At 43.0% G+C, this 22,177-nt stretch overlaps 12 protein-coding genes across 12 annotated transcripts; 5 read left to right on the top strand and 7 right to left on the bottom strand.

Moving 5' to 3' along the window:
• Positions 1-762: 762 nt before the first annotated feature.
• SAMD00019534_035820 (hypothetical protein) lies at positions 763-2,483 on the top strand (the record flags this gene model as incomplete). Its single annotated transcript, XM_012904474.1, has 7 exons — positions 763-891; positions 1,002-1,146; positions 1,215-1,412; positions 1,482-1,638; positions 1,710-1,976; positions 2,045-2,165; positions 2,262-2,483. The coding sequence occupies 7 exons, from the start codon at positions 763-765 to the stop codon at positions 2,481-2,483; spliced, it is 1,239 nt and encodes a 412-aa protein (XP_012759928.1).
• Positions 2,484-2,787: 304 nt separating this feature from the next.
• SAMD00019534_035810 (hypothetical protein) lies at positions 2,788-3,166 on the bottom strand (the record flags this gene model as incomplete). The annotated part of the gene is made up of 2 exons (XM_012904473.1): positions 2,788-3,024; positions 3,101-3,166. Coding segments are annotated over 2 exons (303 nt in total), but the record flags the coding sequence as incomplete, so codon positions are not given.
• A 734-nt stretch (positions 3,167-3,900) lies between these two features.
• Positions 3,901-4,653, bottom strand: SAMD00019534_035800 (hypothetical protein; the record flags this gene model as incomplete). Its single annotated transcript, XM_012904472.1, has 4 exons — positions 3,901-3,985; positions 4,059-4,171; positions 4,239-4,390; positions 4,458-4,653. 4 exons carry the CDS (start codon positions 4,651-4,653, stop codon positions 3,901-3,903), a joined length of 546 nt encoding a protein of 181 aa, XP_012759926.1.
• Positions 4,654-5,426: 773 nt separating this feature from the next.
• SAMD00019534_035790 (hypothetical protein) lies at positions 5,427-7,611 on the top strand (the record flags this gene model as incomplete). The annotated part of the gene is made up of 4 exons (XM_012904471.1): positions 5,427-5,561; positions 5,676-5,870; positions 5,987-6,381; positions 6,477-7,611. 4 exons carry the CDS (start codon positions 5,427-5,429, stop codon positions 7,609-7,611), a joined length of 1,860 nt encoding a protein of 619 aa, XP_012759925.1.
• Positions 7,612-7,813: 202 nt separating this feature from the next.
• On the top strand, positions 7,814-9,809 carry SAMD00019534_035780 (hypothetical protein; the record flags this gene model as incomplete). The annotated part of the gene is made up of 3 exons (XM_012904470.1): positions 7,814-7,876; positions 7,955-8,006; positions 8,083-9,809. The coding sequence occupies 3 exons, from the start codon at positions 7,814-7,816 to the stop codon at positions 9,807-9,809; spliced, it is 1,842 nt and encodes a 613-aa protein (XP_012759924.1).
• Positions 9,810-9,941: 132 nt separating this feature from the next.
• On the bottom strand, positions 9,942-10,775 carry SAMD00019534_035770 (hypothetical protein; the record flags this gene model as incomplete). The annotated part of the gene is made up of 1 exon (XM_012904469.1): positions 9,942-10,775. The coding sequence occupies one exon, from the start codon at positions 10,773-10,775 to the stop codon at positions 9,942-9,944; it is 834 nt and encodes a 277-aa protein (XP_012759923.1).
• A 1,181-nt stretch (positions 10,776-11,956) lies between these two features.
• SAMD00019534_035760 (hypothetical protein) lies at positions 11,957-14,522 on the top strand (the record flags this gene model as incomplete). Its single annotated transcript, XM_012904468.1, has 4 exons — positions 11,957-12,478; positions 12,551-12,731; positions 12,803-13,034; positions 13,103-14,522. The coding sequence occupies 4 exons, from the start codon at positions 11,957-11,959 to the stop codon at positions 14,520-14,522; spliced, it is 2,355 nt and encodes a 784-aa protein (XP_012759922.1).
• Positions 14,523-14,661: 139 nt separating this feature from the next.
• On the top strand, positions 14,662-15,111 carry SAMD00019534_035750 (hypothetical protein; the record flags this gene model as incomplete). The annotated part of the gene is made up of 3 exons (XM_012904467.1): positions 14,662-14,759; positions 14,826-14,951; positions 15,009-15,111. 3 exons carry the CDS (start codon positions 14,662-14,664, stop codon positions 15,109-15,111), a joined length of 327 nt encoding a protein of 108 aa, XP_012759921.1.
• A 96-nt stretch (positions 15,112-15,207) lies between these two features.
• SAMD00019534_035740 (hypothetical protein) lies at positions 15,208-16,212 on the bottom strand (the record flags this gene model as incomplete). Its single annotated transcript, XM_012904466.1, has 4 exons — positions 15,208-15,315; positions 15,385-15,518; positions 15,595-15,741; positions 15,801-16,212. 4 exons carry the CDS (start codon positions 16,210-16,212, stop codon positions 15,208-15,210), a joined length of 801 nt encoding a protein of 266 aa, XP_012759920.1.
• A 212-nt stretch (positions 16,213-16,424) lies between these two features.
• On the bottom strand, positions 16,425-17,620 carry SAMD00019534_035730 (hypothetical protein; the record flags this gene model as incomplete). Its single annotated transcript, XM_012904465.1, has 2 exons — positions 16,425-17,437; positions 17,518-17,620. The coding sequence occupies 2 exons, from the start codon at positions 17,618-17,620 to the stop codon at positions 16,425-16,427; spliced, it is 1,116 nt and encodes a 371-aa protein (XP_012759919.1).
• Positions 17,621-17,892: 272 nt separating this feature from the next.
• Positions 17,893-18,251, bottom strand: SAMD00019534_035720 (hypothetical protein; the record flags this gene model as incomplete). The annotated part of the gene is made up of 2 exons (XM_012904464.1): positions 17,893-18,022; positions 18,142-18,251. Coding segments are annotated over 2 exons (240 nt in total), but the record flags the coding sequence as incomplete, so codon positions are not given.
• Positions 18,252-19,011: 760 nt separating this feature from the next.
• SAMD00019534_035710 (hypothetical protein) lies at positions 19,012-21,619 on the bottom strand (the record flags this gene model as incomplete). Its single annotated transcript, XM_012904463.1, has 2 exons — positions 19,012-19,748; positions 19,948-21,619. The coding sequence occupies 2 exons, from the start codon at positions 21,617-21,619 to the stop codon at positions 19,012-19,014; spliced, it is 2,409 nt and encodes an 802-aa protein (XP_012759917.1).
• Between the last annotated feature and the right edge of the window lie 558 nt (positions 21,620-22,177).

The raw sequence follows: 22,177 nt of genomic DNA, 5'->3' as shown, positions 1-22,177 counted from the left end.
GAAAGGTACCTTATGTCTAATGGACTCGGTCTTTTTTGATGTACACATAACATCTGCAACGTCTCTCAATACACGAGTATTACTTACACCAAAGTGGAGTTAATCTGGTACAATTCCACATCACTCGGACCTTCTATTTTTGTTAATAGTTAATGTTTGACACCTTCTAGCGACAGTAAAAAACAACAAACAGATGTCATTAGTGTCTGACGATCGCAAGTGGTTCACCCCTAATGGGGCATAATCTTCCCTCAATTGTAAACCCCACTAATTTAATTATTATTTTATTACTATAATCCCTGGGTTTGGATTTAATGATGTACTCCTCTAAATCCTATTTCCCAATTCATTCAATACAATAAATAATAATATTCATTCATACATACACATATTAACACATACACAACAACACTCACTCTCACACAGTCTCAAGAGGAGTGAACACGTCTTACTCATTCTTTCGTTCACCCACGTTGCCACACCTACCTCCTTCTCAACCACCCTCAACAACAACAACAACAACAAGAAGAACACCAACAACAACAAATTGAGGAAAGTGTTGACTCAGCAGCAGCACTATTAGTCGTTGTCGTAGTAGTTAGGAGTAGAGAGAGAGAAGCAAACAAGTAGTAGTAGTTGTAGCAGTAGTAGTAGTAGTAGTAGTATCTCAACAACAATCAGAGGCAACAACCAACAACAAGAACAAATAACAAAGTAACCAAAGTAAAAGGCGCAGCAGGAAGGCAGCAAGGTCACAGTATGATGGAAATAGATGTCGGAGACGAAAATGATTCGTTGATGGACGAGAACCTGCCGACGACGGTCGAGGCGTTGATGCAGCATTCAGAGATTAGACGACAGCTACGGAGTCAACCTGTATATATGAAATACGTAAGTATCTACCTACTTGGACCATGGTTGTTTGTTTGGATGCCTGTCCAGGTATTCTGGACTTTTGCCCAATACTAATCATTCAATCAAACCATCACAACATTGTATAGTTTTGGAAGTTGTTGTTGATCATTTCAGTATTCTACTTCCTACCATCGATTCAATTCGTCTTCTTCCAATATCAAGACAAGGCTCAATGTTACTTCAACTTTAAGTGTGCACATGAGTTCCTTGGTCTACGAGCATTTAACAATGGTATGTTTGAATGGGATATGAATCCAACAACAACATTACTAATACATCAAACAATCGGAAAACCTTAGTCATTAGTAATGCAGCGTATATAGTGGCGGGAGGAGCATTCCTGCTGATATTACACTTTACACAACCCAAGGAGGACGGTGTACATGGTCTGCACACTGACATGTCATTGTTCTATTGTCTTGGCATCAGCGTACTCTGTGAGGGATTCTCATCCGCTCTCTATCACATCTGTCCATCCAAGCTCAATTTCCAATTTGGTATGTATCCAGTCCATTCCACATTTCAGGTCCATCACCTAACATCTATCTCTATAATAACAACAACAGATACAACATATATGTTGATTGGATCAGGGCTGCTATTCTTCACAATACATCAGAAGAGACACGCTACATTCACAACAGGGGCATTCAGAGCATATGCTTTCTTTGCCATCTTCATCTTCCTTGACTTCCTGTCACTGACCTCAATCAATGTATATATGTATGTATTGTCATTTGGTTCCAATGTATGACATCAGATCGTCGATCTAACCATTATCATCATCACTATAGCTTCTGGACAGTGTTCTTCTTGATATTCGCCTATGTCTCAATAGCTGGATCAGGTTACTTGCTATCACATAAGCGACTGCAGCTAAACCCATCAGTCAATGCTCTTTGGATATATCTATTGCAATTGAGACATCCAAGAACCATCGATGACAAGCCAAGGTTCTTCTCAATTCTTATTGCATTGGTATTGAACTGGGCATTGGTTATAACCTCTGCAGCATTAGGAATAGTCAACAATCTATCCAATAACTTCTCCAACCTCATACTGTACGTATCCATCACCTTCCCATCTCGCTCTCCATGTACTAACCATCTATCTATCAATCACACAACAGAGGTGTTATAGTTCTCAACTTCTTGATATACCTCTTCTATTATATTGCGATGAAGATCAAGTATAATGAGAGGATTCACCCGATGATATGGATCATATTCATGATAATGATCTTATGCTGGGTATGTGTCATATCATGGATGGATGACGTCCATCATTCAATCAATGGCAATATCATTGACTAACCAAGTTACCAAACAATCATACAAACATAACAGGGATTTGGATTCTACTTCTTTGAGATTGCAGTCACCAACAAGTTCCTTTCATTCGACGAGTCGATGAAGTTGAACAAACCATGCGTTCTATTCGACTACTTTGATACTCACGACGTATGGCACTTCTTCTCGGCAGTTGGTCTCTTCACAGTGATGTCCATCGTATACTTCATCGACTATGACTTGCAGTATACTCCCAGGTCATTAATACACGTATTCTAGAACAATCGTCTCAACATATTCATCATCAAACAACAACAAACAACAATCAATCATACAATACTACTAGAGGTTGGCTTCGCGGCTCGAACTAAAGCGTTGTCCATCCTTCAACAACATCACCATATTTATACCATATTTATATTACCATACTCTTTCCAATCTAAGTACTTAGACCGACACCATCCATATCATATTATCCTGTTAATAAACTTCTTTACATATATTTATTGTTGGACTATATAACAATGAATGATGATTGAATGAATGGATACTGTTGCATGTCCACATCAAGCATAGCAGTCTAGGCATCATCCACAACAAGGTTGTTGTTGTTTGAGGCGGTCTTTACCTTGGGACCAAAGTCGAATGTTGAAAAGTGAGCAACCTTACTGCTCTGACGGGATGGTGTTTCCTTTGTCTGTGATCTGAATGAATCCTTTATCTGTACATTATCATTATTATCCTTGATCTCTGACTTGTTGGACGACTGGCCCTTCTTTATAAATGGTGATGGATCATTGATTGAACACAGATATCTTGCCTGTACCAAGGGGACATTGATAGTCAGTAACAATTCAAACTTGAAGCAATTGAATCAATGTTCCAGTCCAACTTACATTATATGATTGGCTACTGTTACACAACAGTCTGGATGAAATTCTGGTTGTAATATTTAATGACATTGTTGGATATTTAGATATATTATTATTATATTATATTGTTTAGTTTGGATTATATATTGTTATAATTGGTACATGTAAGTAGTGAAATGGAATGGAATGAATTTGAATGAATATGATGATGGATGATGAATTAGTTTCTTCTAGATGAAGCACCTTCACTTTAATAGATAGTTGTTCAAGTAGTGGTACCACATACTCAGTCACTGACTCAACCAATTACATTACAACATTCATTCGAGAGATTACTGCCAATAAAGCCCAAACTTGGGATGGGGCTGTTGGTGTTGCTTCCAAGGAGGGGAGAAACAAACTAGTGCTTCCCAAGGTTGACCCCCACACCACACACAGCAACAACACATTCAAATTGGCAAAGGAACTTGCCATTGGGGGCACGAGCTGGATAATGAGGAAGGTGTGATTGATTGGGAGTCGACACGACCAGACAGAATATGAGTCGCGAAGTAGATCATATGATTGAAATCTCAAACTAAACAACACACGCGCTCCATTCATATTAAATTAAAGTAAATATCTATCTTTACTTGATTAGGTACAATATGAGCAGCATAGCACTATATCAAACTAAACTCGTCGACATAAATGTTGTTGTTGTTGTTGCTGTTGGTCATTGATTGAATGAATGATTGAATAATACCTGACTACTCGCCAGGTTGCTACATCGACGTAGTCCTCTTTGTTGTGTAACCATGGTTGTAATAAGGTTGTTATTATTATTATTGCAACTCACTTAATGCTGCCTCTGCTTCAGTCTCAAACACCAATATAATGTTAACAATGAATGATAATAATAAGTAACTCCTATTAGGTTGGTTGGTTTGTGGAAGTGATTGTGAGTTGGTTGGCGTGGTGGATGGTACCATTATCAACATACCTCATTACCAACAAGAAGTCAATGGCAAACTTTGGATCCTTCAAGGTGTTACTATATACATTTGTGATTTCGCTTTGTCCCTTGAACACATTGCTGTCATTCTCTCTTGATGCCTATCATTCATTCCGTTCATCATAATTAGTAATCGATCCACAATCATGTCCATGTCCATATACATACGGCCAGGTTGTGGAATAGTATGGTCAACTGGTCATTATCATTCCTTCCCTTTATCAACTCCTCAAAGTCTATCAGTTCTGGACATATTGAGTCGGCCAAGTTTGTGTATTCAGGTACCTCTTTCAGTTCCTCTATCGATGTCAATATCAATGCTATCGTACACAAACATATTGTTAGGCATTCATTCATCCACCATCCATCAAGCCAGTCCATTCATACCTCTTCTAATATCCTCCACGGTAGTCCTCCACCATGCCAAGAATAATGACTTTGAAGGTGATGTATAGAACTCATCGAATACAGTCCTCAACTTATCTCTCTCCTCTTTAAACACATTGATTGAGTTATGGAACTGATCCTTCTCATCCATCTTATCAATCTTTGTCTGTAAGTCTCTCATTGACTCCTCCACCATCCTATCAATTGCACTTTCATCCATATTGTATCTGTATCTGTATCTTTAAAGCAAAGTCAAAGGTAGTGTGACCATCTTGCCGACTTGATTCATTCTTTCGTTCACTTTCGAAATGTGACAAAAATAAGTGTTTGTTTCTGACTTAACGAATGAATAAAAGCCTTCAATGTTCATTGACATCAACACAATGTTATTGTTTACCAGGGTCAATCAATCAATCATTGTTTTCATCCCAGGTTATCAAGTACAATATCATGTATCTATCTCTCTCTCTCTCTTTCTCTCTCTCTCTCTCAGAGGAATGTATAAAGAGATAAGTAGACGAACAATCAACCAGAGATGTCAAACATTGTGTACGTTTGGGGATGTGTGGTGGGGTGAAGTGGTGACCAGGCCGAATGTACCTTTCGTTCGAGATTTTTTCATTCATCACTGGGGTCAGACTCTATTTTTTTTTAATTGTTGGCTGATGATAAATAGTGTCTCATGCATTAATCGAGTGACCAATTTGATTTTTTCATTGCCTCTTCTTTTTATTTATTTTATTAATATTAATATTTAGGATTCTTCAACAACACACACTCTCTCTCCCCAGTCCTCCACCTGTCACTCAGCCTCAGTCACTCAGTCAGTCTGCGCATCGACCTCACTCCACTCACTCCACGCACTCACACACATCAAGATCATCAATCATTAAGACATACTCTTCTTCTTCATATTCATATATCATTCTTTCTTTCTATCTACACTCTCAATAATATATCATCACAAACATGGTTGAACAAACTATTAACGGTCTGCCATCGTTCGCCTCCACTGAGGCCGACACTGACTATGGTTTCGTCCAGTCCGTCTCTGGTCCAGTCGTCATTGCCAACAAGATGTCTGGTGCTGCTATGTACGAGCTGGTAAGCATCATTCATTCATTCATTCAATCATTCAATCACCAGGTGACTTACATTCAGTATCACAATCAAATCAATCGATGAATGAATGAATATGAATGAATGAAATATAAACAGGTTCGTGTAGGAAAGACAGAGCTGGTCGGTGAGATTATTAGATTGGAGGACGACACTGCCACCATTCAGGTGTACGAGGAGACTGCCGGTCTCACCGTCGGTGACCCAGTGCTCAGAACCCGCAAGCCACTCACTGTCGAGTTGGGTCCAGGTATCATGAACAACATCTTTGACGGTATTCAGAGACCATTGAACGTATGTCATATGATCAACAAACAATCAAACAATCAATCAAACATCCACTCACTCATTCAATCAATCGATCAACTCAATCAACTCAATCAATTCAATCACATATCAATATATAACAGGCTATTGCAGAGATTACAAAGGGCATTTACATTCCACGTGGTATCAACACTCCATCGTTGGACAGAACTAAGAAGTGGCCATACGAGCCAGCTCACGGCATTAAGGTCGGCGATTTGGTTACAGGTGGTGATATCTTTGGAAAGGTCGTTGAGAACAACCTCATCGTTCACTGGATCATGGTGCCACCAAAGGACATGGGTAAGGTCGTCGAGGTCACCCCAGCCGGCGAGTACACTCTCGACCAGCCACTCCTCACCATCGAGTTCCAGGGTCAGCTCAAGAAGCTCACAATGGTCCACCATTGGCCAGTGCGTTCTGCACGTCCATCCATCGAGAAGATGCCATGTAACTACCCACTCTTGACTGGTCAGCGTGTCTTGGATGCCTTGTTCCCGTATGTATTATAATCCACTTCATCTCGTTCAATCAATCAATCAAATATTAACATGTTATTACCTTATTCACTCTTTATCTCTTTATCTCTAATAGATGTGTCCAAGGAGGTACCTGTGCTATTCCAGGCGCTTTCGGTTGTGGAAAGACTGTGATTTCCCAGTCACTGTCCAAGTTCTCCAACTCTGACGCCATTATCTACGTCGGTTGTGGTGAGAGAGGTAACGAAATGGCTGAGGTGCTCATGGAGTTCCCAGAGTTGCACACCAAGATCGGTGACAAGGAGGAGCCAATCATGCAGCGTACCTGTCTGGTAGCCAACACCTCCAACATGCCCGTGGCTGCCCGTGAGGCCTCCATCTACACCGGTATCACCCTCGCCGAGTACTTCCGTGATATGGGCTACAACGTGGCTATGATGGCTGACTCGACCTCGCGTTGGGCTGAGGCTCTTCGTGAGATTTCCGGTCGTCTGGCTGAGATGCCTGCCGATTCCGGTTACCCCGCCTACCTTGGTGCCCGTCTGGCCTCTTTCTACGAGCGTGCCGGTCGTGTCCAGTGCATTGGTCACCCATCGCGTATCGGTTCCGTTTCGATCGTCGGTGCCGTGTCACCACCAGGTGGAGATTTCGCCGATCCGGTCACCTCTGCCACCCTTGGTATCGTCCAGGTGTTCTGGGGTCTCGACAAGAAGCTGGCCCAGCGTAAGCATTTCCCATCGATCAACTGGCTGATCTCTTTCTCCAAATACATGAACGCCCTCGACTCTCATTACGAGACTCTCGACGCCGAGTTCGTGCCACTCAGAACCAAGGCCAAGGAGATTCTGCAGCTCGAGGAGGATCTCTCTGAGATCGTGCAGCTCGTCGGTAAGGACTCGCTCGGCGAGTCTGAGAAGATCACCCTGGAGGTCGCCAAGATCATCCGTGATGACTTCTTGCAGCAGAACGGTTTCACACCATACGACAAGTGCTGCCCATTCTACAAGACCATCTGGATGCTCCGTATCATGATGACCTTCTACAACCTCGCCCAGAAGGCCGTCGAGATGTCCACCCCCGACCACAAGGTCACCTGGAATCAGATCAGAAACGAGATGCAGGACATCATTTTCAAGATCACCTCTATGAAGTTCCAGGACCCAACCGATGGAGAGGCTGCTTTGAATGCTCACTACAACTCACTCATGGAGGAGATCAAGACTGCTTTCACCAACTTCAGAGAGGAGTAAAAAGTAGGGTATCTCCTGTGGCTGTATGTCCAGTTACCCTTTAAATTGAAACATTATCGTCTAAATAAATATCATAATTATATCATATCTTTATCTCTTCCAAGTTGTGGTCCTGGGCCTTGGTCCACCACACCATCCATTCACTTTCCATCTTTTGATCACAACCAATCAATGAATCAATCAATCATCCAAACAATCAAACATGGACAACTTGTCATTGTTGTTACTTAAGGAGTTGGTATCATACTTGCCACAAGTCAGTAGAGTAAGTCTTCTGTTGACTTGTACAAGACTGTTTAGACATAGACACTCTCTACTACTCTGTCGTTGTGGTCGCTTCAAGATTGAAGATCCGATCAATGGTGACAAACCCTTGACCATCAAACATTCATGTAGTATGTTCATTACCATTGACCATCTATCCTTACCCTTACTCTAACTCACATCTTCAAACAATCAATCAAACAATAGGTAACATAGGCTTGCCAGTCCCATCATATGTGACAAACTTTATGTATCGTCCAACTGAGGCAGAGTGCGTGAAGCTGACACCTGGTTGTCTGCCAGAGGGACTACAGTCACTAGAACTTGGAAACAATTATAATCATCCATTAACACCTGGTGTACTACCATCATCACTAACAGTACTATCAACAGAGATGTTCAATCAACAACTACCTAGTATACTACCAAGTGGACTTACCAACATTAGCCTGGGTCGAGGCTATAATACCCTACTGCCACCACTCTCCCTGCCCAAAGGATTGCTCTCATTGCGACTGAGAAATGAGTTGTACAATCACCCGATCTATTCACTCCCATCATCATTGACCTATCTCAGCATCAGATCAAGTGTCCAGCCGATCGATCTACCACCGTCGCTCACCGAACTACACCTTGGATACACATTCAACAATGTTATCGATAAAGGATATCTACCCCAATCACTCAAGATTCTCTCTCTGACTGGATGCTTTAACCAACCTTTTGAGCCCGACGTGCTTCCATCGTCCCTGCTCGAGCTCTCAATCGGATACTCATACACCCATTATATCCGCGTTGGTGTGCTCCCTCCATTACTCAACAAGTTACAGTTCACCTCAAGAATTTATAATGTTCTCGAGTCCAAGGCCATCCCTGCATCACTGCGAAGTTTGGCACTATTCCATTGTCCGCCAACGATGTTTCCCTTGCCCCAGCTTACCAACCTCCGGGTGGCGAAGGGGACTCACTTCCCAATTCAAAGCTTGCCATCATCGATAACAAAACTCAACATACTGGGTGACTTCAACGATCCAATCACATCGACACCAAACTCTCTTGTCTCTTTGTCGCTCAGCGACAACTTCAATCAACCCTTGGCTGCAGGAGTTTTCCCTCCAACTCTCAAAGATATCTTCTTTTGCACAGAGTTTGACAGCCCAATAGATGTTGGCGCATTACCTGCCTCTCTAACCAGTTTGACATTCACAAGAAAGGCCAAGTTCAATCAGTTGTTGACACCGGGCGTCCTTCCATCATCAATCCAAAGCATTACATTTGGTGCCAGGTTCAATCAACCATTCGTACCAGGCATGCTACCTCCTTCTATCACACAGCTGACTCTTGGGCAAGACTTCAACCATCCTTTGGAGTCCAACGTGCTACCATCGACCATCACTCGCTTGGTATTTGGCGATGAATTCAATCAAGTTATCGCAGTGGATACCTTACCAAACAAACTCAAGCGATTGGAATTTGGTACCTGTTTCTCAGGCACAATCAATGATGGTGCACTGCCCTGCACTTTGGAGATGATGTCACTCAAAGGCGCAATTGGGGCACAGTACACTTCATGTGCCTTTGTCAATCAAAGTCTCGAGGTGATACTAAACTCAATCATTGATCATGCCCAATTGGTCAACTTGAAACCAATCCAACAATCAATTCGAATGATCCGCGTGTCTGAACCGGTGCCATCAAAGACCCTTACAGCCAAACAGCTTATCTCTGGATCGCTCCAGATACTCAAGTCATTCGTAACCAATCACTTCCAATTCTACTACACCTTCCAGTGTGTCGAGATGCTAAGGATCAATCCAAACACATTCATAATGATCCATGGCGGCTACGAAGTCACTACCTCATCCCTATCAGATTTACTCGATATCAACAACAACATGTTCAATGTTCATTCAACAATAAACATGATATTTTAATCCTTGATTGATTGGAATAGTTCCAAATAAAGTTTAATTGATTGAATTTCAAAAAGATGGCAATATTGTGACGCCAGAGTGAATAATGTAATGTACAGAGTCTGGAAATTGATACTGTTATGATCGATCAGATCAGAACAACCATTCAGAGTTGGTGGCGTGGGTAACGTATACCAGAGTATTGGCCCTCAACCTCTTGGGAATCTTCCAGTACTCTTGAACGATAATGTCGGCTGTGGAAGAGGATGTGGTCCAAATGTGGAGAATCTGCTTCTCCCATTTGTCAATGACAGCCTCTGAAGAGGCCAACACACCAAACAACTTCTTATAAAGGAGTTGCTTGGCGTACTCTGGAGTGAACACTGCCTTGTACTTCTTGCCCATGAGGTCAAAGAAGTTGATGATTCTGACCACGCTCACACCAATGTGATGGTCGTCAAACATCACTGAGTAGTCGGTAATCTTTGAGCCTGGGACGTATTGGATCTCGGTCTCTGTGTTCTTGAGTTCGGCGCCAAACACCTGGTGAAGCACCTCGTAGGACAATACCTCGGACCAAACCGAGTTGCCGCCTGCGTTTGGAGTTTCCAGGATTCTACGACCGCCACTAGACAGTTGGAACAAGTCTGGCTCGTTGACCAATGGCTCAAAGTGATCTACAATGATGCCACCGGCTGACTGATCGTACAGGCAGTCCTCAAACTTTTCAGTGTTGAGGGCGTTGCCATAGACGTACCATGTTGGCTTGATGACCATGCGCGAGGCATTGGTGGGGAGTTTGGTATTATGGGTCTCGGAACATTGTTGAGTAGGTGTCAACACCATGTTGGTTTGTTGGCCTTCCTCATCGATAACTTCTGGTGTGGTGTCCATGGTCTTGAGGAATTGTTCCAGTGTGCGATGGGTTATTCTAGGCTGACGCTTCGCTACAACAGCATCAGCCCTCTCGGTCGACTCTTCTAGCATGTTGAATTCGGTGAGCCAGTTTAGCAAACAGTGGTCTTCCTCACTTTTGTGGACCACAGCTTGCTTTGGTTGCTCGGAGGTAGTAACAAGTGAGTCAGAGGATTTGTCTGGCTCTGATAGTAGTTGTGTAGTGGTAGTGGGTTGAGTGATGGTAGACCTCGTCTTTGGATTCAGTTGGTCTTTGCATTCATTCCACGGAACAAGTTCATTTAACCAATTCGGTGTGGACAGGATTGATCCGGTTGAGTTTCGACGTCTTAATGTTGGCCTGGATGGCATTGATGGAATTAGATTGTCGGTTGTAGATGGTGTTGTTGTTGTAGATAATGTAATTGTTGTTGTTGTTGATGATGAAGTGTTTGACATTGCTGTTGTTGGAGTTGTAGTCGTATTAACAGTGGCGATTGATCCTGTTGATTTGTTTAAACTGGACCCTCTTGCATTGTTGTTAAGGTCTTTGTTAATGTTGTTGGTACTCAATAGAGGTACCAAGTTGTTGTTTAGTTGGCCCATGTAGGAAATGGATAGGAGAGGAAGGGAGGGTGCGGAGCGGAGTGGAAGTGGAAGTTGATTGAGGTCAAGGGTAGGTTCAAGTTGTAGTTTTGAATGTTCAAAGCATTGAAGGTTTGATTGGTAATGAATGGCAATCCATTGACAGTCAACTTTACTTTAAATGCATTGTTGTTTGTAGTTGGTGGAGTTGGAGTAGTTGATTCATTTCCGAGTTGGATAGTCGAGTTAGATCCAATTCTCAAGTTTCAATAGTGATGACGAGGCATTAATGGTGTAATGTATATGTGTATATGTAATGCTTATGCTAATAGTATAGTAGTAGTTAATAATAATAATAGTGATTGAATGGTGGATTAATAATGAATGATTAAACCATGGAATGCTTGGGAGTATTCAACCAGTTGCCTGTGGTCAGGAAAGTGGGAAACAAGTGAGTGAGCTTCATTCATTTGAATTTTAACACATTGTTGGCTTTGCCAAAGAGATACTTCATTGTGAAACAAATAAGAATTTACAAGAATGGGTGTGATTTGACAATGAATGATAGACTGTTGACGTGCCAACCATGTCTGTTCAATCAGAGTGCCACTCGTCAAACAAACATTCATCTCATCTCGCTCATACAACAATAACTACTCATCAATCAATCAGTCAACCAATAAACAACGATGAGCTACTTGAATGAACAGTACTCAAAGGTACTGGCAACACATCCACCTACTGGACATCTCGATCCTCAAGTGGACTTGACGACAAATAGATGCTTTGCTGGAGATGTGATTGTGGAGTTTCCAATTCGTCAACATCAGGTTGATGCCATGAAGGCCACATTGGAACGTCGTCAACGTGCTAGAGTATGGGTGGACTCTGAGCCCTCACGTCGTGTGCGCGACTATCCTGCTTTTGCCAAGGAGATCTGCGAGGCTGGTCAGTTCAACGAGTTCGAGTCCAAACAGATCCATCTCTCGCCAATCGTCTACTTCCCCCAACGCAACAACAAGGCGTTGTACTATACCGAAGTGCCCAATTACAATCAGGTGTCCATCGTCTCTGCCGTTGGAAACCACGACCTCATCCTCGCAGCATTCACTCGTTACATGTACACTCTTCCACTGGCCATCCGTGAGCAAATGCAGTACGACCGACATGGTGAGGTGTTCAAGTTGTTCCGCAAGTTCCTCAGGAACAATGTATGTTGTCAATTCATTGATTGATTGATTGAAGGAGATACTGACTCTTCCTTCCTTTATTCACTTCAATAGCCTGCTGCACAACAGTATCCAAGACCATACCATTCTCACCATCTTGTTCCTCACAAGGATGACAAGAGAACATACGAAGCCACTCTTGCTCGTTATATTGACAATGATCGAGTTGAGGTAGTATACTTGATGGTGTACAGTCAGAAGCCAGAGTCATCAGTCATCAAGGAGACACATATTTGTATGTATATTGAGATGGATGGATCCAATCCATAGTTCATTGATTACTAACACTCGTTCTCAAACATACAGATGGCGAGAGGGACTTTGAGAAGGTGTCAACCAAGTGTTACAACATGGAGGACGGTATTGCAACTTTCCGTCATATGTACAAGGAGCTCACCAATGTGGAGTTTGAGGCCAATGCCTCATTCGAGCCAAAGGATGGCTTCTATGGCATCTACACCTCGATGCTACCACTCAGACACAGTATACCACCCCTCAAGACACTCTGTTACTCCTTGCTCAAGGAGTTGTTCTTGCTGTAAGCTATGTCCACAAACATACTTCACACTCACTCAATCACTCACACAAACTACTCCATAACCGTAGGGATCGCGATGAATTCTTTTCCAAGATCACTCAGATGCCTTTGGATGTCTTGCGTGAGTTCTGTCATCACTGTCTTGTGGACCAGTTACCCGTTGGCAATGAGGTGGCAGAGTTCTTGATGATCAAGCTCAAGCCACTCCACAATCAGGAGACAATGGACGATCTGTTCCCAGTCCAATCACTCCTCGAGTCCATGTTCATTCGCCATCAGTTCTTCTTTAGGAGTCTTATGTACTCCATCCCACAGAACATCTTCAAGATTCCATATGACGACAAACTCTTGTTTGATGTCTATGCCAATCAGAACCTGTTCACTATTAAGCCACTTCCCGAGTCTTTGGTCCTGTTCCCTCTGGCTGAGGACCGCAAGAAGCCGGTGGGCACGCCATCCATCGTCGACATGGATACCTTCCTCAAGAACTTTGCCGAGTTCACATCAAACCGCTTCGCAAACTTTACCAAGGACGACTGGAAGAACATGGTGGTCATTGGAGGAGGCATGGCCTCTTCGCTTACGGGCGAGACCGTTGGCTTTGAGTCCTCGGACATTGACATCTGCTTCTATGGCTTCCAAAATGAGGAAGAGGTCAGGGAGAAGGTCACCCGTTTGCTATCATTGTTTGACAAGATGGACGAGTACAGCATCGTGACCAGTACCACAGAGATCACATTCTCCAGACACTACCCATACCGCCACATTCAAGTCAATGTCGTCGCTCATCAGAACATCCAGGAGGTATTATTGGGTGTGGACATTGAAGGCTCCTGCTTCGCCTTTGATGGCGAGCGGGTATGGACTACCTCGCGCGGTTTGAACGCGATCAACTACCGCTACAACTTTGCCACACAGTATGGCCACAACATCCGAGGCCAGCACATCTACCAGAGACGTCTGATCAAGTACTTGAACCGTGGCTTTGGTGTTGCCTATCTGCCCACTCCTCAGGTGCTGGAGCGCGCCAAGACCCTTGTGCCTTCGGACAAAGCCAATGGAATCGCCCTACTGTTGTCGGCCAAGGCCAGCGAGGAGGTAATGCAGAAGCTAACCAAGAGGACCAAGAAGGGCACACTGCCATATGGTCCTGACATCACTCGCAAGAAGTACGAGAGGTACGTGGACAACAACTACAACGAGTACTTTGATGGATACAATAGCAGTGACTGGCCTTCATTGGTTGAGAAGGTGGAGGATCTGGACAACTTTGGTCTATCATGGTGGACTGATGAGGAGAATGCCGTCAACTCATTCCCATTCAACAGCTTTGCTGGTCAAAGCGAGGCTTACTATTATTACTATGATGATGACGAGTCGTTCGATGATGCAGCAGATGATGATGCCGATGATGATGCCAATGCTGATGGTGATGCAGGAGACGATATGGAAGAGGACAATGAGGAGCATGACGATGCCATGGAATAAACTAATCACTTTTAATGTGATCACCAATCTCACTCATTCATAATCCTGATTGATTTGATGTTCACTAAATTACACAACTTCAACATTCATTCGTCTTTGAACCAACACTTTCATCTTTCAAAGATACACAATAACGACCATGGACGACAATGAACCATTGATGGAGGATGACGACTACAGTGATGAGGAGACAAGAGCAAAGAGAGTAGTTGATCATAAACATCTAAAGTATAAATAGTAAGTATCTAAATCAGGACTCAACATCAACAACAACCTTACTAACATTAACAACAAACAATACAGTGAGGCAGAGTTTGATTACAAGACAACTCAATACGCTACATTCGTTATGAATGCTCTAGAGGTTGACAAGGAGATCAATTTGAATACATATAGGAAGTACTCTGTAGAGGACTCAAAGTTTAGAATGTAAGTTTGTCGATGCGGTGTGATGTAAACAGCATACTCATACCTACTTCAATGTAGACTGTACGCATCGAACAATCCAGATGACCTGAGGAGATCTTTGAATTCATTCTATGACATGCTGTTGATGGCTACAAGGACACTGAACTCATTCCCATGTTGAATGAACTACTGCTCTCAATGGATACCTCAATCAATCATTCATGTGATCGATCATATGATCGATATACTACATACAATGCCAATGTCAATGTCAATGTCACTTTATTCTTGGTACAATCCTGATGGTCAGTGATACACGAACCTCTCTCTCTAACTCTGTACCGATGGCTATGGATCCTCTGTTCACGACTTTCTCAGTGATAACCTACACAACAACAGAGGTTCAAATATAAACGTTAGTCGCTTCATCCAATGCTTGCTAGCTACAACATACATCTGTAAATGACTCTTTGATTCCATGGAAGTAGGTCTTGTAGGCCTCCCCTGTGAATATCAGTAGTGATCGTGGCTGCAACAATAGAGACTGAACCGGATCCTCATTCAATTGTTTGTAGAAGTCGATTAGACCTTAGATTGGATTGAGTGATTACAAGTTAGTCCAAAGTATGATCATACACTCATCCAGGGGATTAGTGCAACTTACAAGTGCTTCCAAGACTGAGTATGGTTACACAGTTATAGAATAGAGGACCATCCTTATGTGGCATGATGCCTTGGTCGTATGAGTACTCGTTGAGTAATACATGATTGGGCTTGACAGGGAGACACTTGGATTGGAACACTCTGTTGCCTTTAGTTACTGTTATGTTAGGATATCTGCTCCAACTTGAGGGATGGTTGTATACATACAGATATCATCCAACCAAGTTGGCATTGGTTCCTGTAACATGCCTGTTGAAGATGGGTTGCCTCCCCAGTTCTGGAGTCGTCTTTTCTTCAACTCTACCCATTGCTGTTTGTAGTCATCACAATAGACATTGTCTAGAATGGCTTGTTCCTCATCTTTGTTGATATACTCTTCGACGTAGTAGATACCATCCACACTGCCTCCCTTCACCTTGTTCTCTCTTGCAATCATACAGTTTGATTCCAAATCGAACTGGTCATCATCGATATTATAATACACTTTATAGTCAGGACCTGGAGAACCAGTACTCTGTTTGTCATGTTGTGAACGGTAGATATCTTGGTTATTGTTGTCTTTCTTTTGAACTACTTTGGCTGCAGATGTTGTCCTGGCCTTCTCCTTCTCTTCTTGCATTAATCTCTTAAAGTCGATCATATTGAAGATATTATCTGTTCAATTGTCTCGTTGATTGTTGATAAAATGATGTAAGGAACAACTTGGATTGAAAGATGTAGATGATGATTGGTATTGTCTTGGCAATACTACTTCTTTATTTGAACACAATAACACTGATGGTAATAGGCCAGATGATGGCAACTTTGATGGCAAAGATGGATCAATCTAATCTACTCATCCTCTTCCTCCTCCTCTTCCTCGCCTTCACCTTCCTCCTCTTCGGCTTCCTCCTCTTCCTCCTCTTCCTCCTCTTCCTCATCCTCTTCCTCTTCCTCCTCATCAGCAGTTCTCAACCACTGAATGAAGGGCGCAGCAGCCTTCTTGACATCCTTGACCTTGGTCTTGTCATCCCACTTGAGGAAGGCCTCCTCGCTGATGATATCATCGTCATAGAGGATCTTGAACAAGGACACAAGGCTCTTGAGCAGAGTCTCGTCTTTGCCGCACATCTGCTCAATGCCAAGAATTGCTCCATATTGTCCATCCTTCTTCTTGACGATGGTCCTCAACAATGCCTTTCTGTTCTTGATGGCGTTGATGATGTTGGCAGCCGACTTGTTTCCGATGGCCTCAATGGCGATTCTTGAGACATCATAGCTTCTTGGAAGAGAGAACTTCTCCTTGATGGTGTCCAGGTTGTTGATGAACTCCTGCTCCGACACGAGCATTGCAGTCATGTAGGCCACTGGGTCGGTCTCATCGACGTCACCAATGTCCATCATGGCCATGACAACGGCAGTCGATTGGCCGATGGCCTTCAACTTTCTCTCCTCAACAGACTTCTCCGAGACGTCAACGGACCACTCCTCGTCGTCCTCCTCTTCCTCCTTCTGCTTCTTGAAATCCTTGGACGATGGCTTTGAGGTTGCCTCGTCAGCGGTAGTCTTGCTTCTTGAGGACTTTGATGCCTTTGGTGGGTTCTTCTGGATGAAGCCACTCATCTTGGACTTTAGATCCAAGGCGGTCTTGTTTCCACAAGCGGCGCACTTTAGATCCATGTTCTTGGTCTTGATAATGAACTTTGTCTCTGGGTTCTTGCAATGTCCGCAGAGGACATATCTTGTAATGAATGTGTCCAACACTCTGGCCAATGTCTCAGTGGTATGATCTCCATTGACACTGTATTTGCCACTCTCAATGTTGGTCTGTGAGCCCAACTCAATCTCAAAGAACTTGGTAATGTCTAATGATAATGATAATGAATGTTGGATAGTGTAAGTGTGATTGATTGAGTGATGATTGTTGTTGATCAATCAAACTTACACTCTGGAGCACGATCTAGATCACGTGCAACTGCTGGAAGGTTCAAAACTACAGTCTTGATTCCGTTTCCTTTGCCCTCCACCTTGGTCTGGAGGACTTGCATCTTGTAGCGATAGAATTTGTCGGTGACAGTGCGAGGTATATTAACTTGCGCCATTGTTACTTAATATGTGTGATATAATGCTCGGCAGAGGTTTCTTTATAAAGAAGAAGGTAGAATGATTGGAATGGTTGGTGGTTGTTGTTGTACGCATAAAACGTTGTTGAGAAGGACTGAACTCTTCTGATGTGATCGTCGTCGTGGCTGCTGAAATGGCTGAGCTAGACGTGATCGCTAATAACTTTGGGTATTATCTGATAATTAACAATAATCTAAATCTTATCGATTGAGATTATATGTATAATGAATAGATAGTAGTAGGTTTTGATATGTTTGATATTGAATAATGTTGATACTTTGTAATTGTATAATATTTGTTTGTTTGTTTGTTTTTTGTTGTTATAACTAATGATTGAGAGGTATAAGGTAAGTATATATTTCTTCTTCTTCTTCTTCTTTGTGGCTTTGAGATCTGCACTCCAATAGATTTAGAGAGAATGAGACAGAGAGGGAAAGATAGTTACAACACTAAAGGATCATTCAAGTTGATGTTGGACACATAGGTATGTGTACTTGTTGGTGATGATGTTTGTTGTTGATATTGTTGAACAGCAATGACTTTGTTGTGATGTCTTTAAGCAACAACATTAATGGTATAATATGCTTTGTTTTATCTCTTAAAGTAATTATAAGTTATAAAATTAAACAATTATCAATTTGATTGTTGATGATGATATTGATGATGTTCTAATTCTTGTTGTTGATGTTGAATTATCTGTCGTAAAAGAGTAAATATATATATTATATTATTTGTAATTGATTATGTGTATGAATGTTGAATGAATGAATGTTGAAATGAGTTGAAGCTTTGATTGAATGAGTGGAGTGATAGAGTGAAGGTGGGGAGAGGGTGCGATTGAGAGGTGTGAAGGACGCTGTTGTTGTTGTTTGAATCGAAGGGTGTGACACAAGGTCAAGAAAAATGGGGGAAGGAAGAGATAGAGAGAATGGTAGTGCGAGCAATGTTGATGTATTGAAGGTTGACACTAGATGTTGAAACCTACTTGATTGGATTGACTGATTGATTGATTGCCTGTATATTCTATTATATGTTCGTAAGAATCTAAAGATTTACTTTGATGAATGAACAACAAGTTCGTATTTGTGTCAAAGAATGTTGATGAAAGGCAGAAAGTTACAGTTGTTGTGCAAACAAATAAATAAAAATGTTAGAAAACGTTACGTGTGTGGGAAGAATGAATGAAAAGTCAAAGACGAGTGTGATCGATTGACTTCTCACACACATCATCATTTCACACACACAACGGTTGATTGGGTGGACATGTTATCCCCGAATCCACCCTCATGGATTCGGGTTTTGGTTTATAAACCACTTATATTATCTCTTGCATTACATTGATTGATTCGTTGTTATCGACATCAACAGCAATGTTGTTGTGGTGCAGTTTGTAGAGTGAGAGATGTCCTGCCATGGCCAATCCCAGGAATACCATGGCTAGTATGGAGGAACCTTTCCATCCGGCGTACTCATAGACGACGCCACACAATCCACTGCCAACTGCGCCACCGACAAAGTATGACGCCATGTAAGCCGCGTTGATATGTGTCCTTGGCGTGAATGTGTAGGACCCATTACTACTGTTGCTGCTGCCAAGTGAATGTTCGCCAGCGCCACGATTGTTGTTGGTGGCCAACTGATGATTCCTTGATTGATTCGTGATGTGACATGATTGAACGCCCAAGTCTAGAATGAATATACCGGCAATGATGGCCAACAGATGATTGTCGAATAGAAGTAGTATGGTGTAGCCAACGACAGAGACCACGAGTGAGAGGACGATCATGATGTTGGGGAAGCAGTCGGTGAGACGATTGGCGAATGGCGCTGTGACGGCACCCGCCATGCCAATCAGGCCAAACAATCCAATGAATCCACTGCTATAGTGAAATGGCTGTTCGTTCAATCTGAACGACAACGTTGTCCACAATATGGAAAATGTGGCAAACACAGCGCTGCCAATAAAGCTCGTCTGTATCAGTGTTGGCTCAGTCTTGAACAATCTAAATATTGATGAAAGCAATCGTTTGTAAGGTATTGGGTTCTGGCTCCCTTTTTGATTGATTGATCGAGTGATTGATTGAGTAATTGAGAGATTGGGACAGTTCCAGTGATTGAGTAATTGAATGATTGGGACAGTTCCAGTGAGTGATTGATTGATGGGTGAGTGAGTTAGTTAGTGTTCGGCATTTATGTGGACTCAAGGCCTAGGCCAAGGCCACCCAAGGCCAACAAGGTGTAATGTACATACTTGGTGTATATGGTAGAAGCAGGAAGAGTAGGATAGATATTATGAACATTACAATGGAGGCAAAATAGTATACACCTCGCCAATCGAGGAATTCTGTGATGATGCCACTGAGTACTCGTGCGCCAAGTAGTCCGACAAAGAGTGACGACATTAGGATGCTGAGGATACCAGTGCGCTCTGTCGAGTTGGACAGGTCAATGGCCAGTGGTATCGCAATGTGTGGTATTATCGTGGAGCAGCCAACAACAAACTGGAAGATGATCAGTTGGACGATGTGGAAGGAGAGCGCCACGCCCACCAGACTGAGACAGCTGCTTGCCGATAGAATGAGAATGAGTCGCTTCTTTGATATGATGTCTCCCAGCGTCGAGATGAAGAGCAGGCCGACCGCGTAGCCGGCCTGCACAGCCATGGTGGTGAGCGCCACCACTGAGTAGCCGACGTGGAACTCCTCGGCGACGATGTTGAGCAGCGGCTGGATGTAGTATAGGTTGGACACGCTGAAGAAGATGGAGAGAGCCAGGAGGACGATGAGCTTGTTGCTGATCTTGTTGGTCTCGGACGAGAGGATCGGGCGCGTGATCGACGAGGCTAGGTGCTGCTGGGGCTCGAGCAGCAGGGAGTGGTGATGGGCGATGGGCAGGACTCCGGGCGTGCTCAACAGTATGGCGCCAGGTGTGTGTATGTTGTTGTGATCGTGATGATTGATGCTGCCGCCATTGGCATGTTTGCTTGGCGTTGAGAATGGAGTATGGGTAGGCGTCGCAGAAGTGGAGTGCACCACTACCGCGCCCAGTCGAGGCGTGAGCGATGGTGTCGTGTCTGTGCTATGTTGCAGTAATGATTGTGATTGTGACTGTGACTTTGGTAGTTGTTGTTGTTGTGGTTGCATAAGGTTGGGCATTGATACAAAGGATGTAGTATGATTGATTGAGTATGAGTGCGCTGTTGTTGATGGTGATGAGATCTTGTGACCATTGCCACTGTTACCGCCACCATTGGGCAGCGATGAGTTTGATTTGTTCAATTGTTGTTGTTGTGATTGGCTGTGCACGAGACGACCGCCACCGACACCGCCACCGGCGCCCACCGGGAATGTCATGTACTTCTCATTGATGTCGATGTGAGTGGATAGTGAACGCAACTTTTGTGTGATCAACTGTTTGAATGGTGATGGCGACACGGGTTTGTTGGCGCCGTCCACCTCTTGAGCATCCTGTTCCAAGACAACGTCCTCAAACACCTCCTCCTGACTACCGGATCGTGAGCGTGTGGATACGACCAGCAGTCCACCACCAGGCTCGCCATCATCACGACCAAAGCTCCTTCGAAGCACCAAGTGATGGTCACTCATCGCATCGTCCATGGCAGAGACCCCGCCTGCAGAGGGGATATCGTGATATGAGAATATCTTGTGCATTCCTCTATCGACACTCTTTATCCTGCTTGTTATTCCACGTGTTGGCATTGTGTCCACGCTCGACCTGTCGTAGAACTGGTCCTCTTCATCATACTCATCATCATCATCATTATCGTGATCGCCATCTCCATGATGTGTGGTTGCTGATTGTAGTCTAAGTCTTCCTTTTATCAGATGGACGTCATCATCGTGATCGCCTGCATATCCATCATCGTCCACTTCATCATCATTGTCATAATCATAATCATCCATACTGTATTTACTGTATCCACCACGATGTTTCTGATGTTGATTAGATCTGGCTTTCCCATTTCCATCCAGTACAATGATTACAGGTACATCACTGGTGTCATCCAATCTATCATCGCTACTTGTGCCACCACCAGATGTTATAACTATTGACATCTTGTTGCTATATATGTATTGGCACAAGGCCTAATTGATTGATTTGTTGTGATTGAGTGTGATTGATTGATTGAGTGTGTGACTAGTCCTTGATTAATTGATTGATTGAAATAATAACTAACTATACATAATAATAATAATGTTATAATTAAATAAATAAAGATATTTGATTATATTAGTAAACAATATATATAACATAATGATACCCCATCCCGTCATCAACACGACCAAACAAACCATCAGATCAAACATTGTTTGCTCACTCTCACCCCCAGTTGGGGAATTCGGTTGAACACACTTTTTCATTCAAAAATGTCGTGTGTCTGTTCTTTTTTGTTTTTTTTGACATTCCTTCCATTTGATCCATCCAGGCCTGGTGGAATACTTTGTGATAATGATTGTAGT

This window comes from Acytostelium subglobosum (assembly GCF_000787575.1).
Source record: "Acytostelium subglobosum LB1 DNA, scaffold: scaffold6, whole genome shotgun sequence".
NCBI lineage: Eukaryota > Evosea > Eumycetozoa > Acytosteliales > Acytosteliaceae > Acytostelium > Acytostelium subglobosum.
Note: the sequence above shows the minus strand (reverse complement) of the source record. Positions and strands in the feature narration are given on the sequence as shown.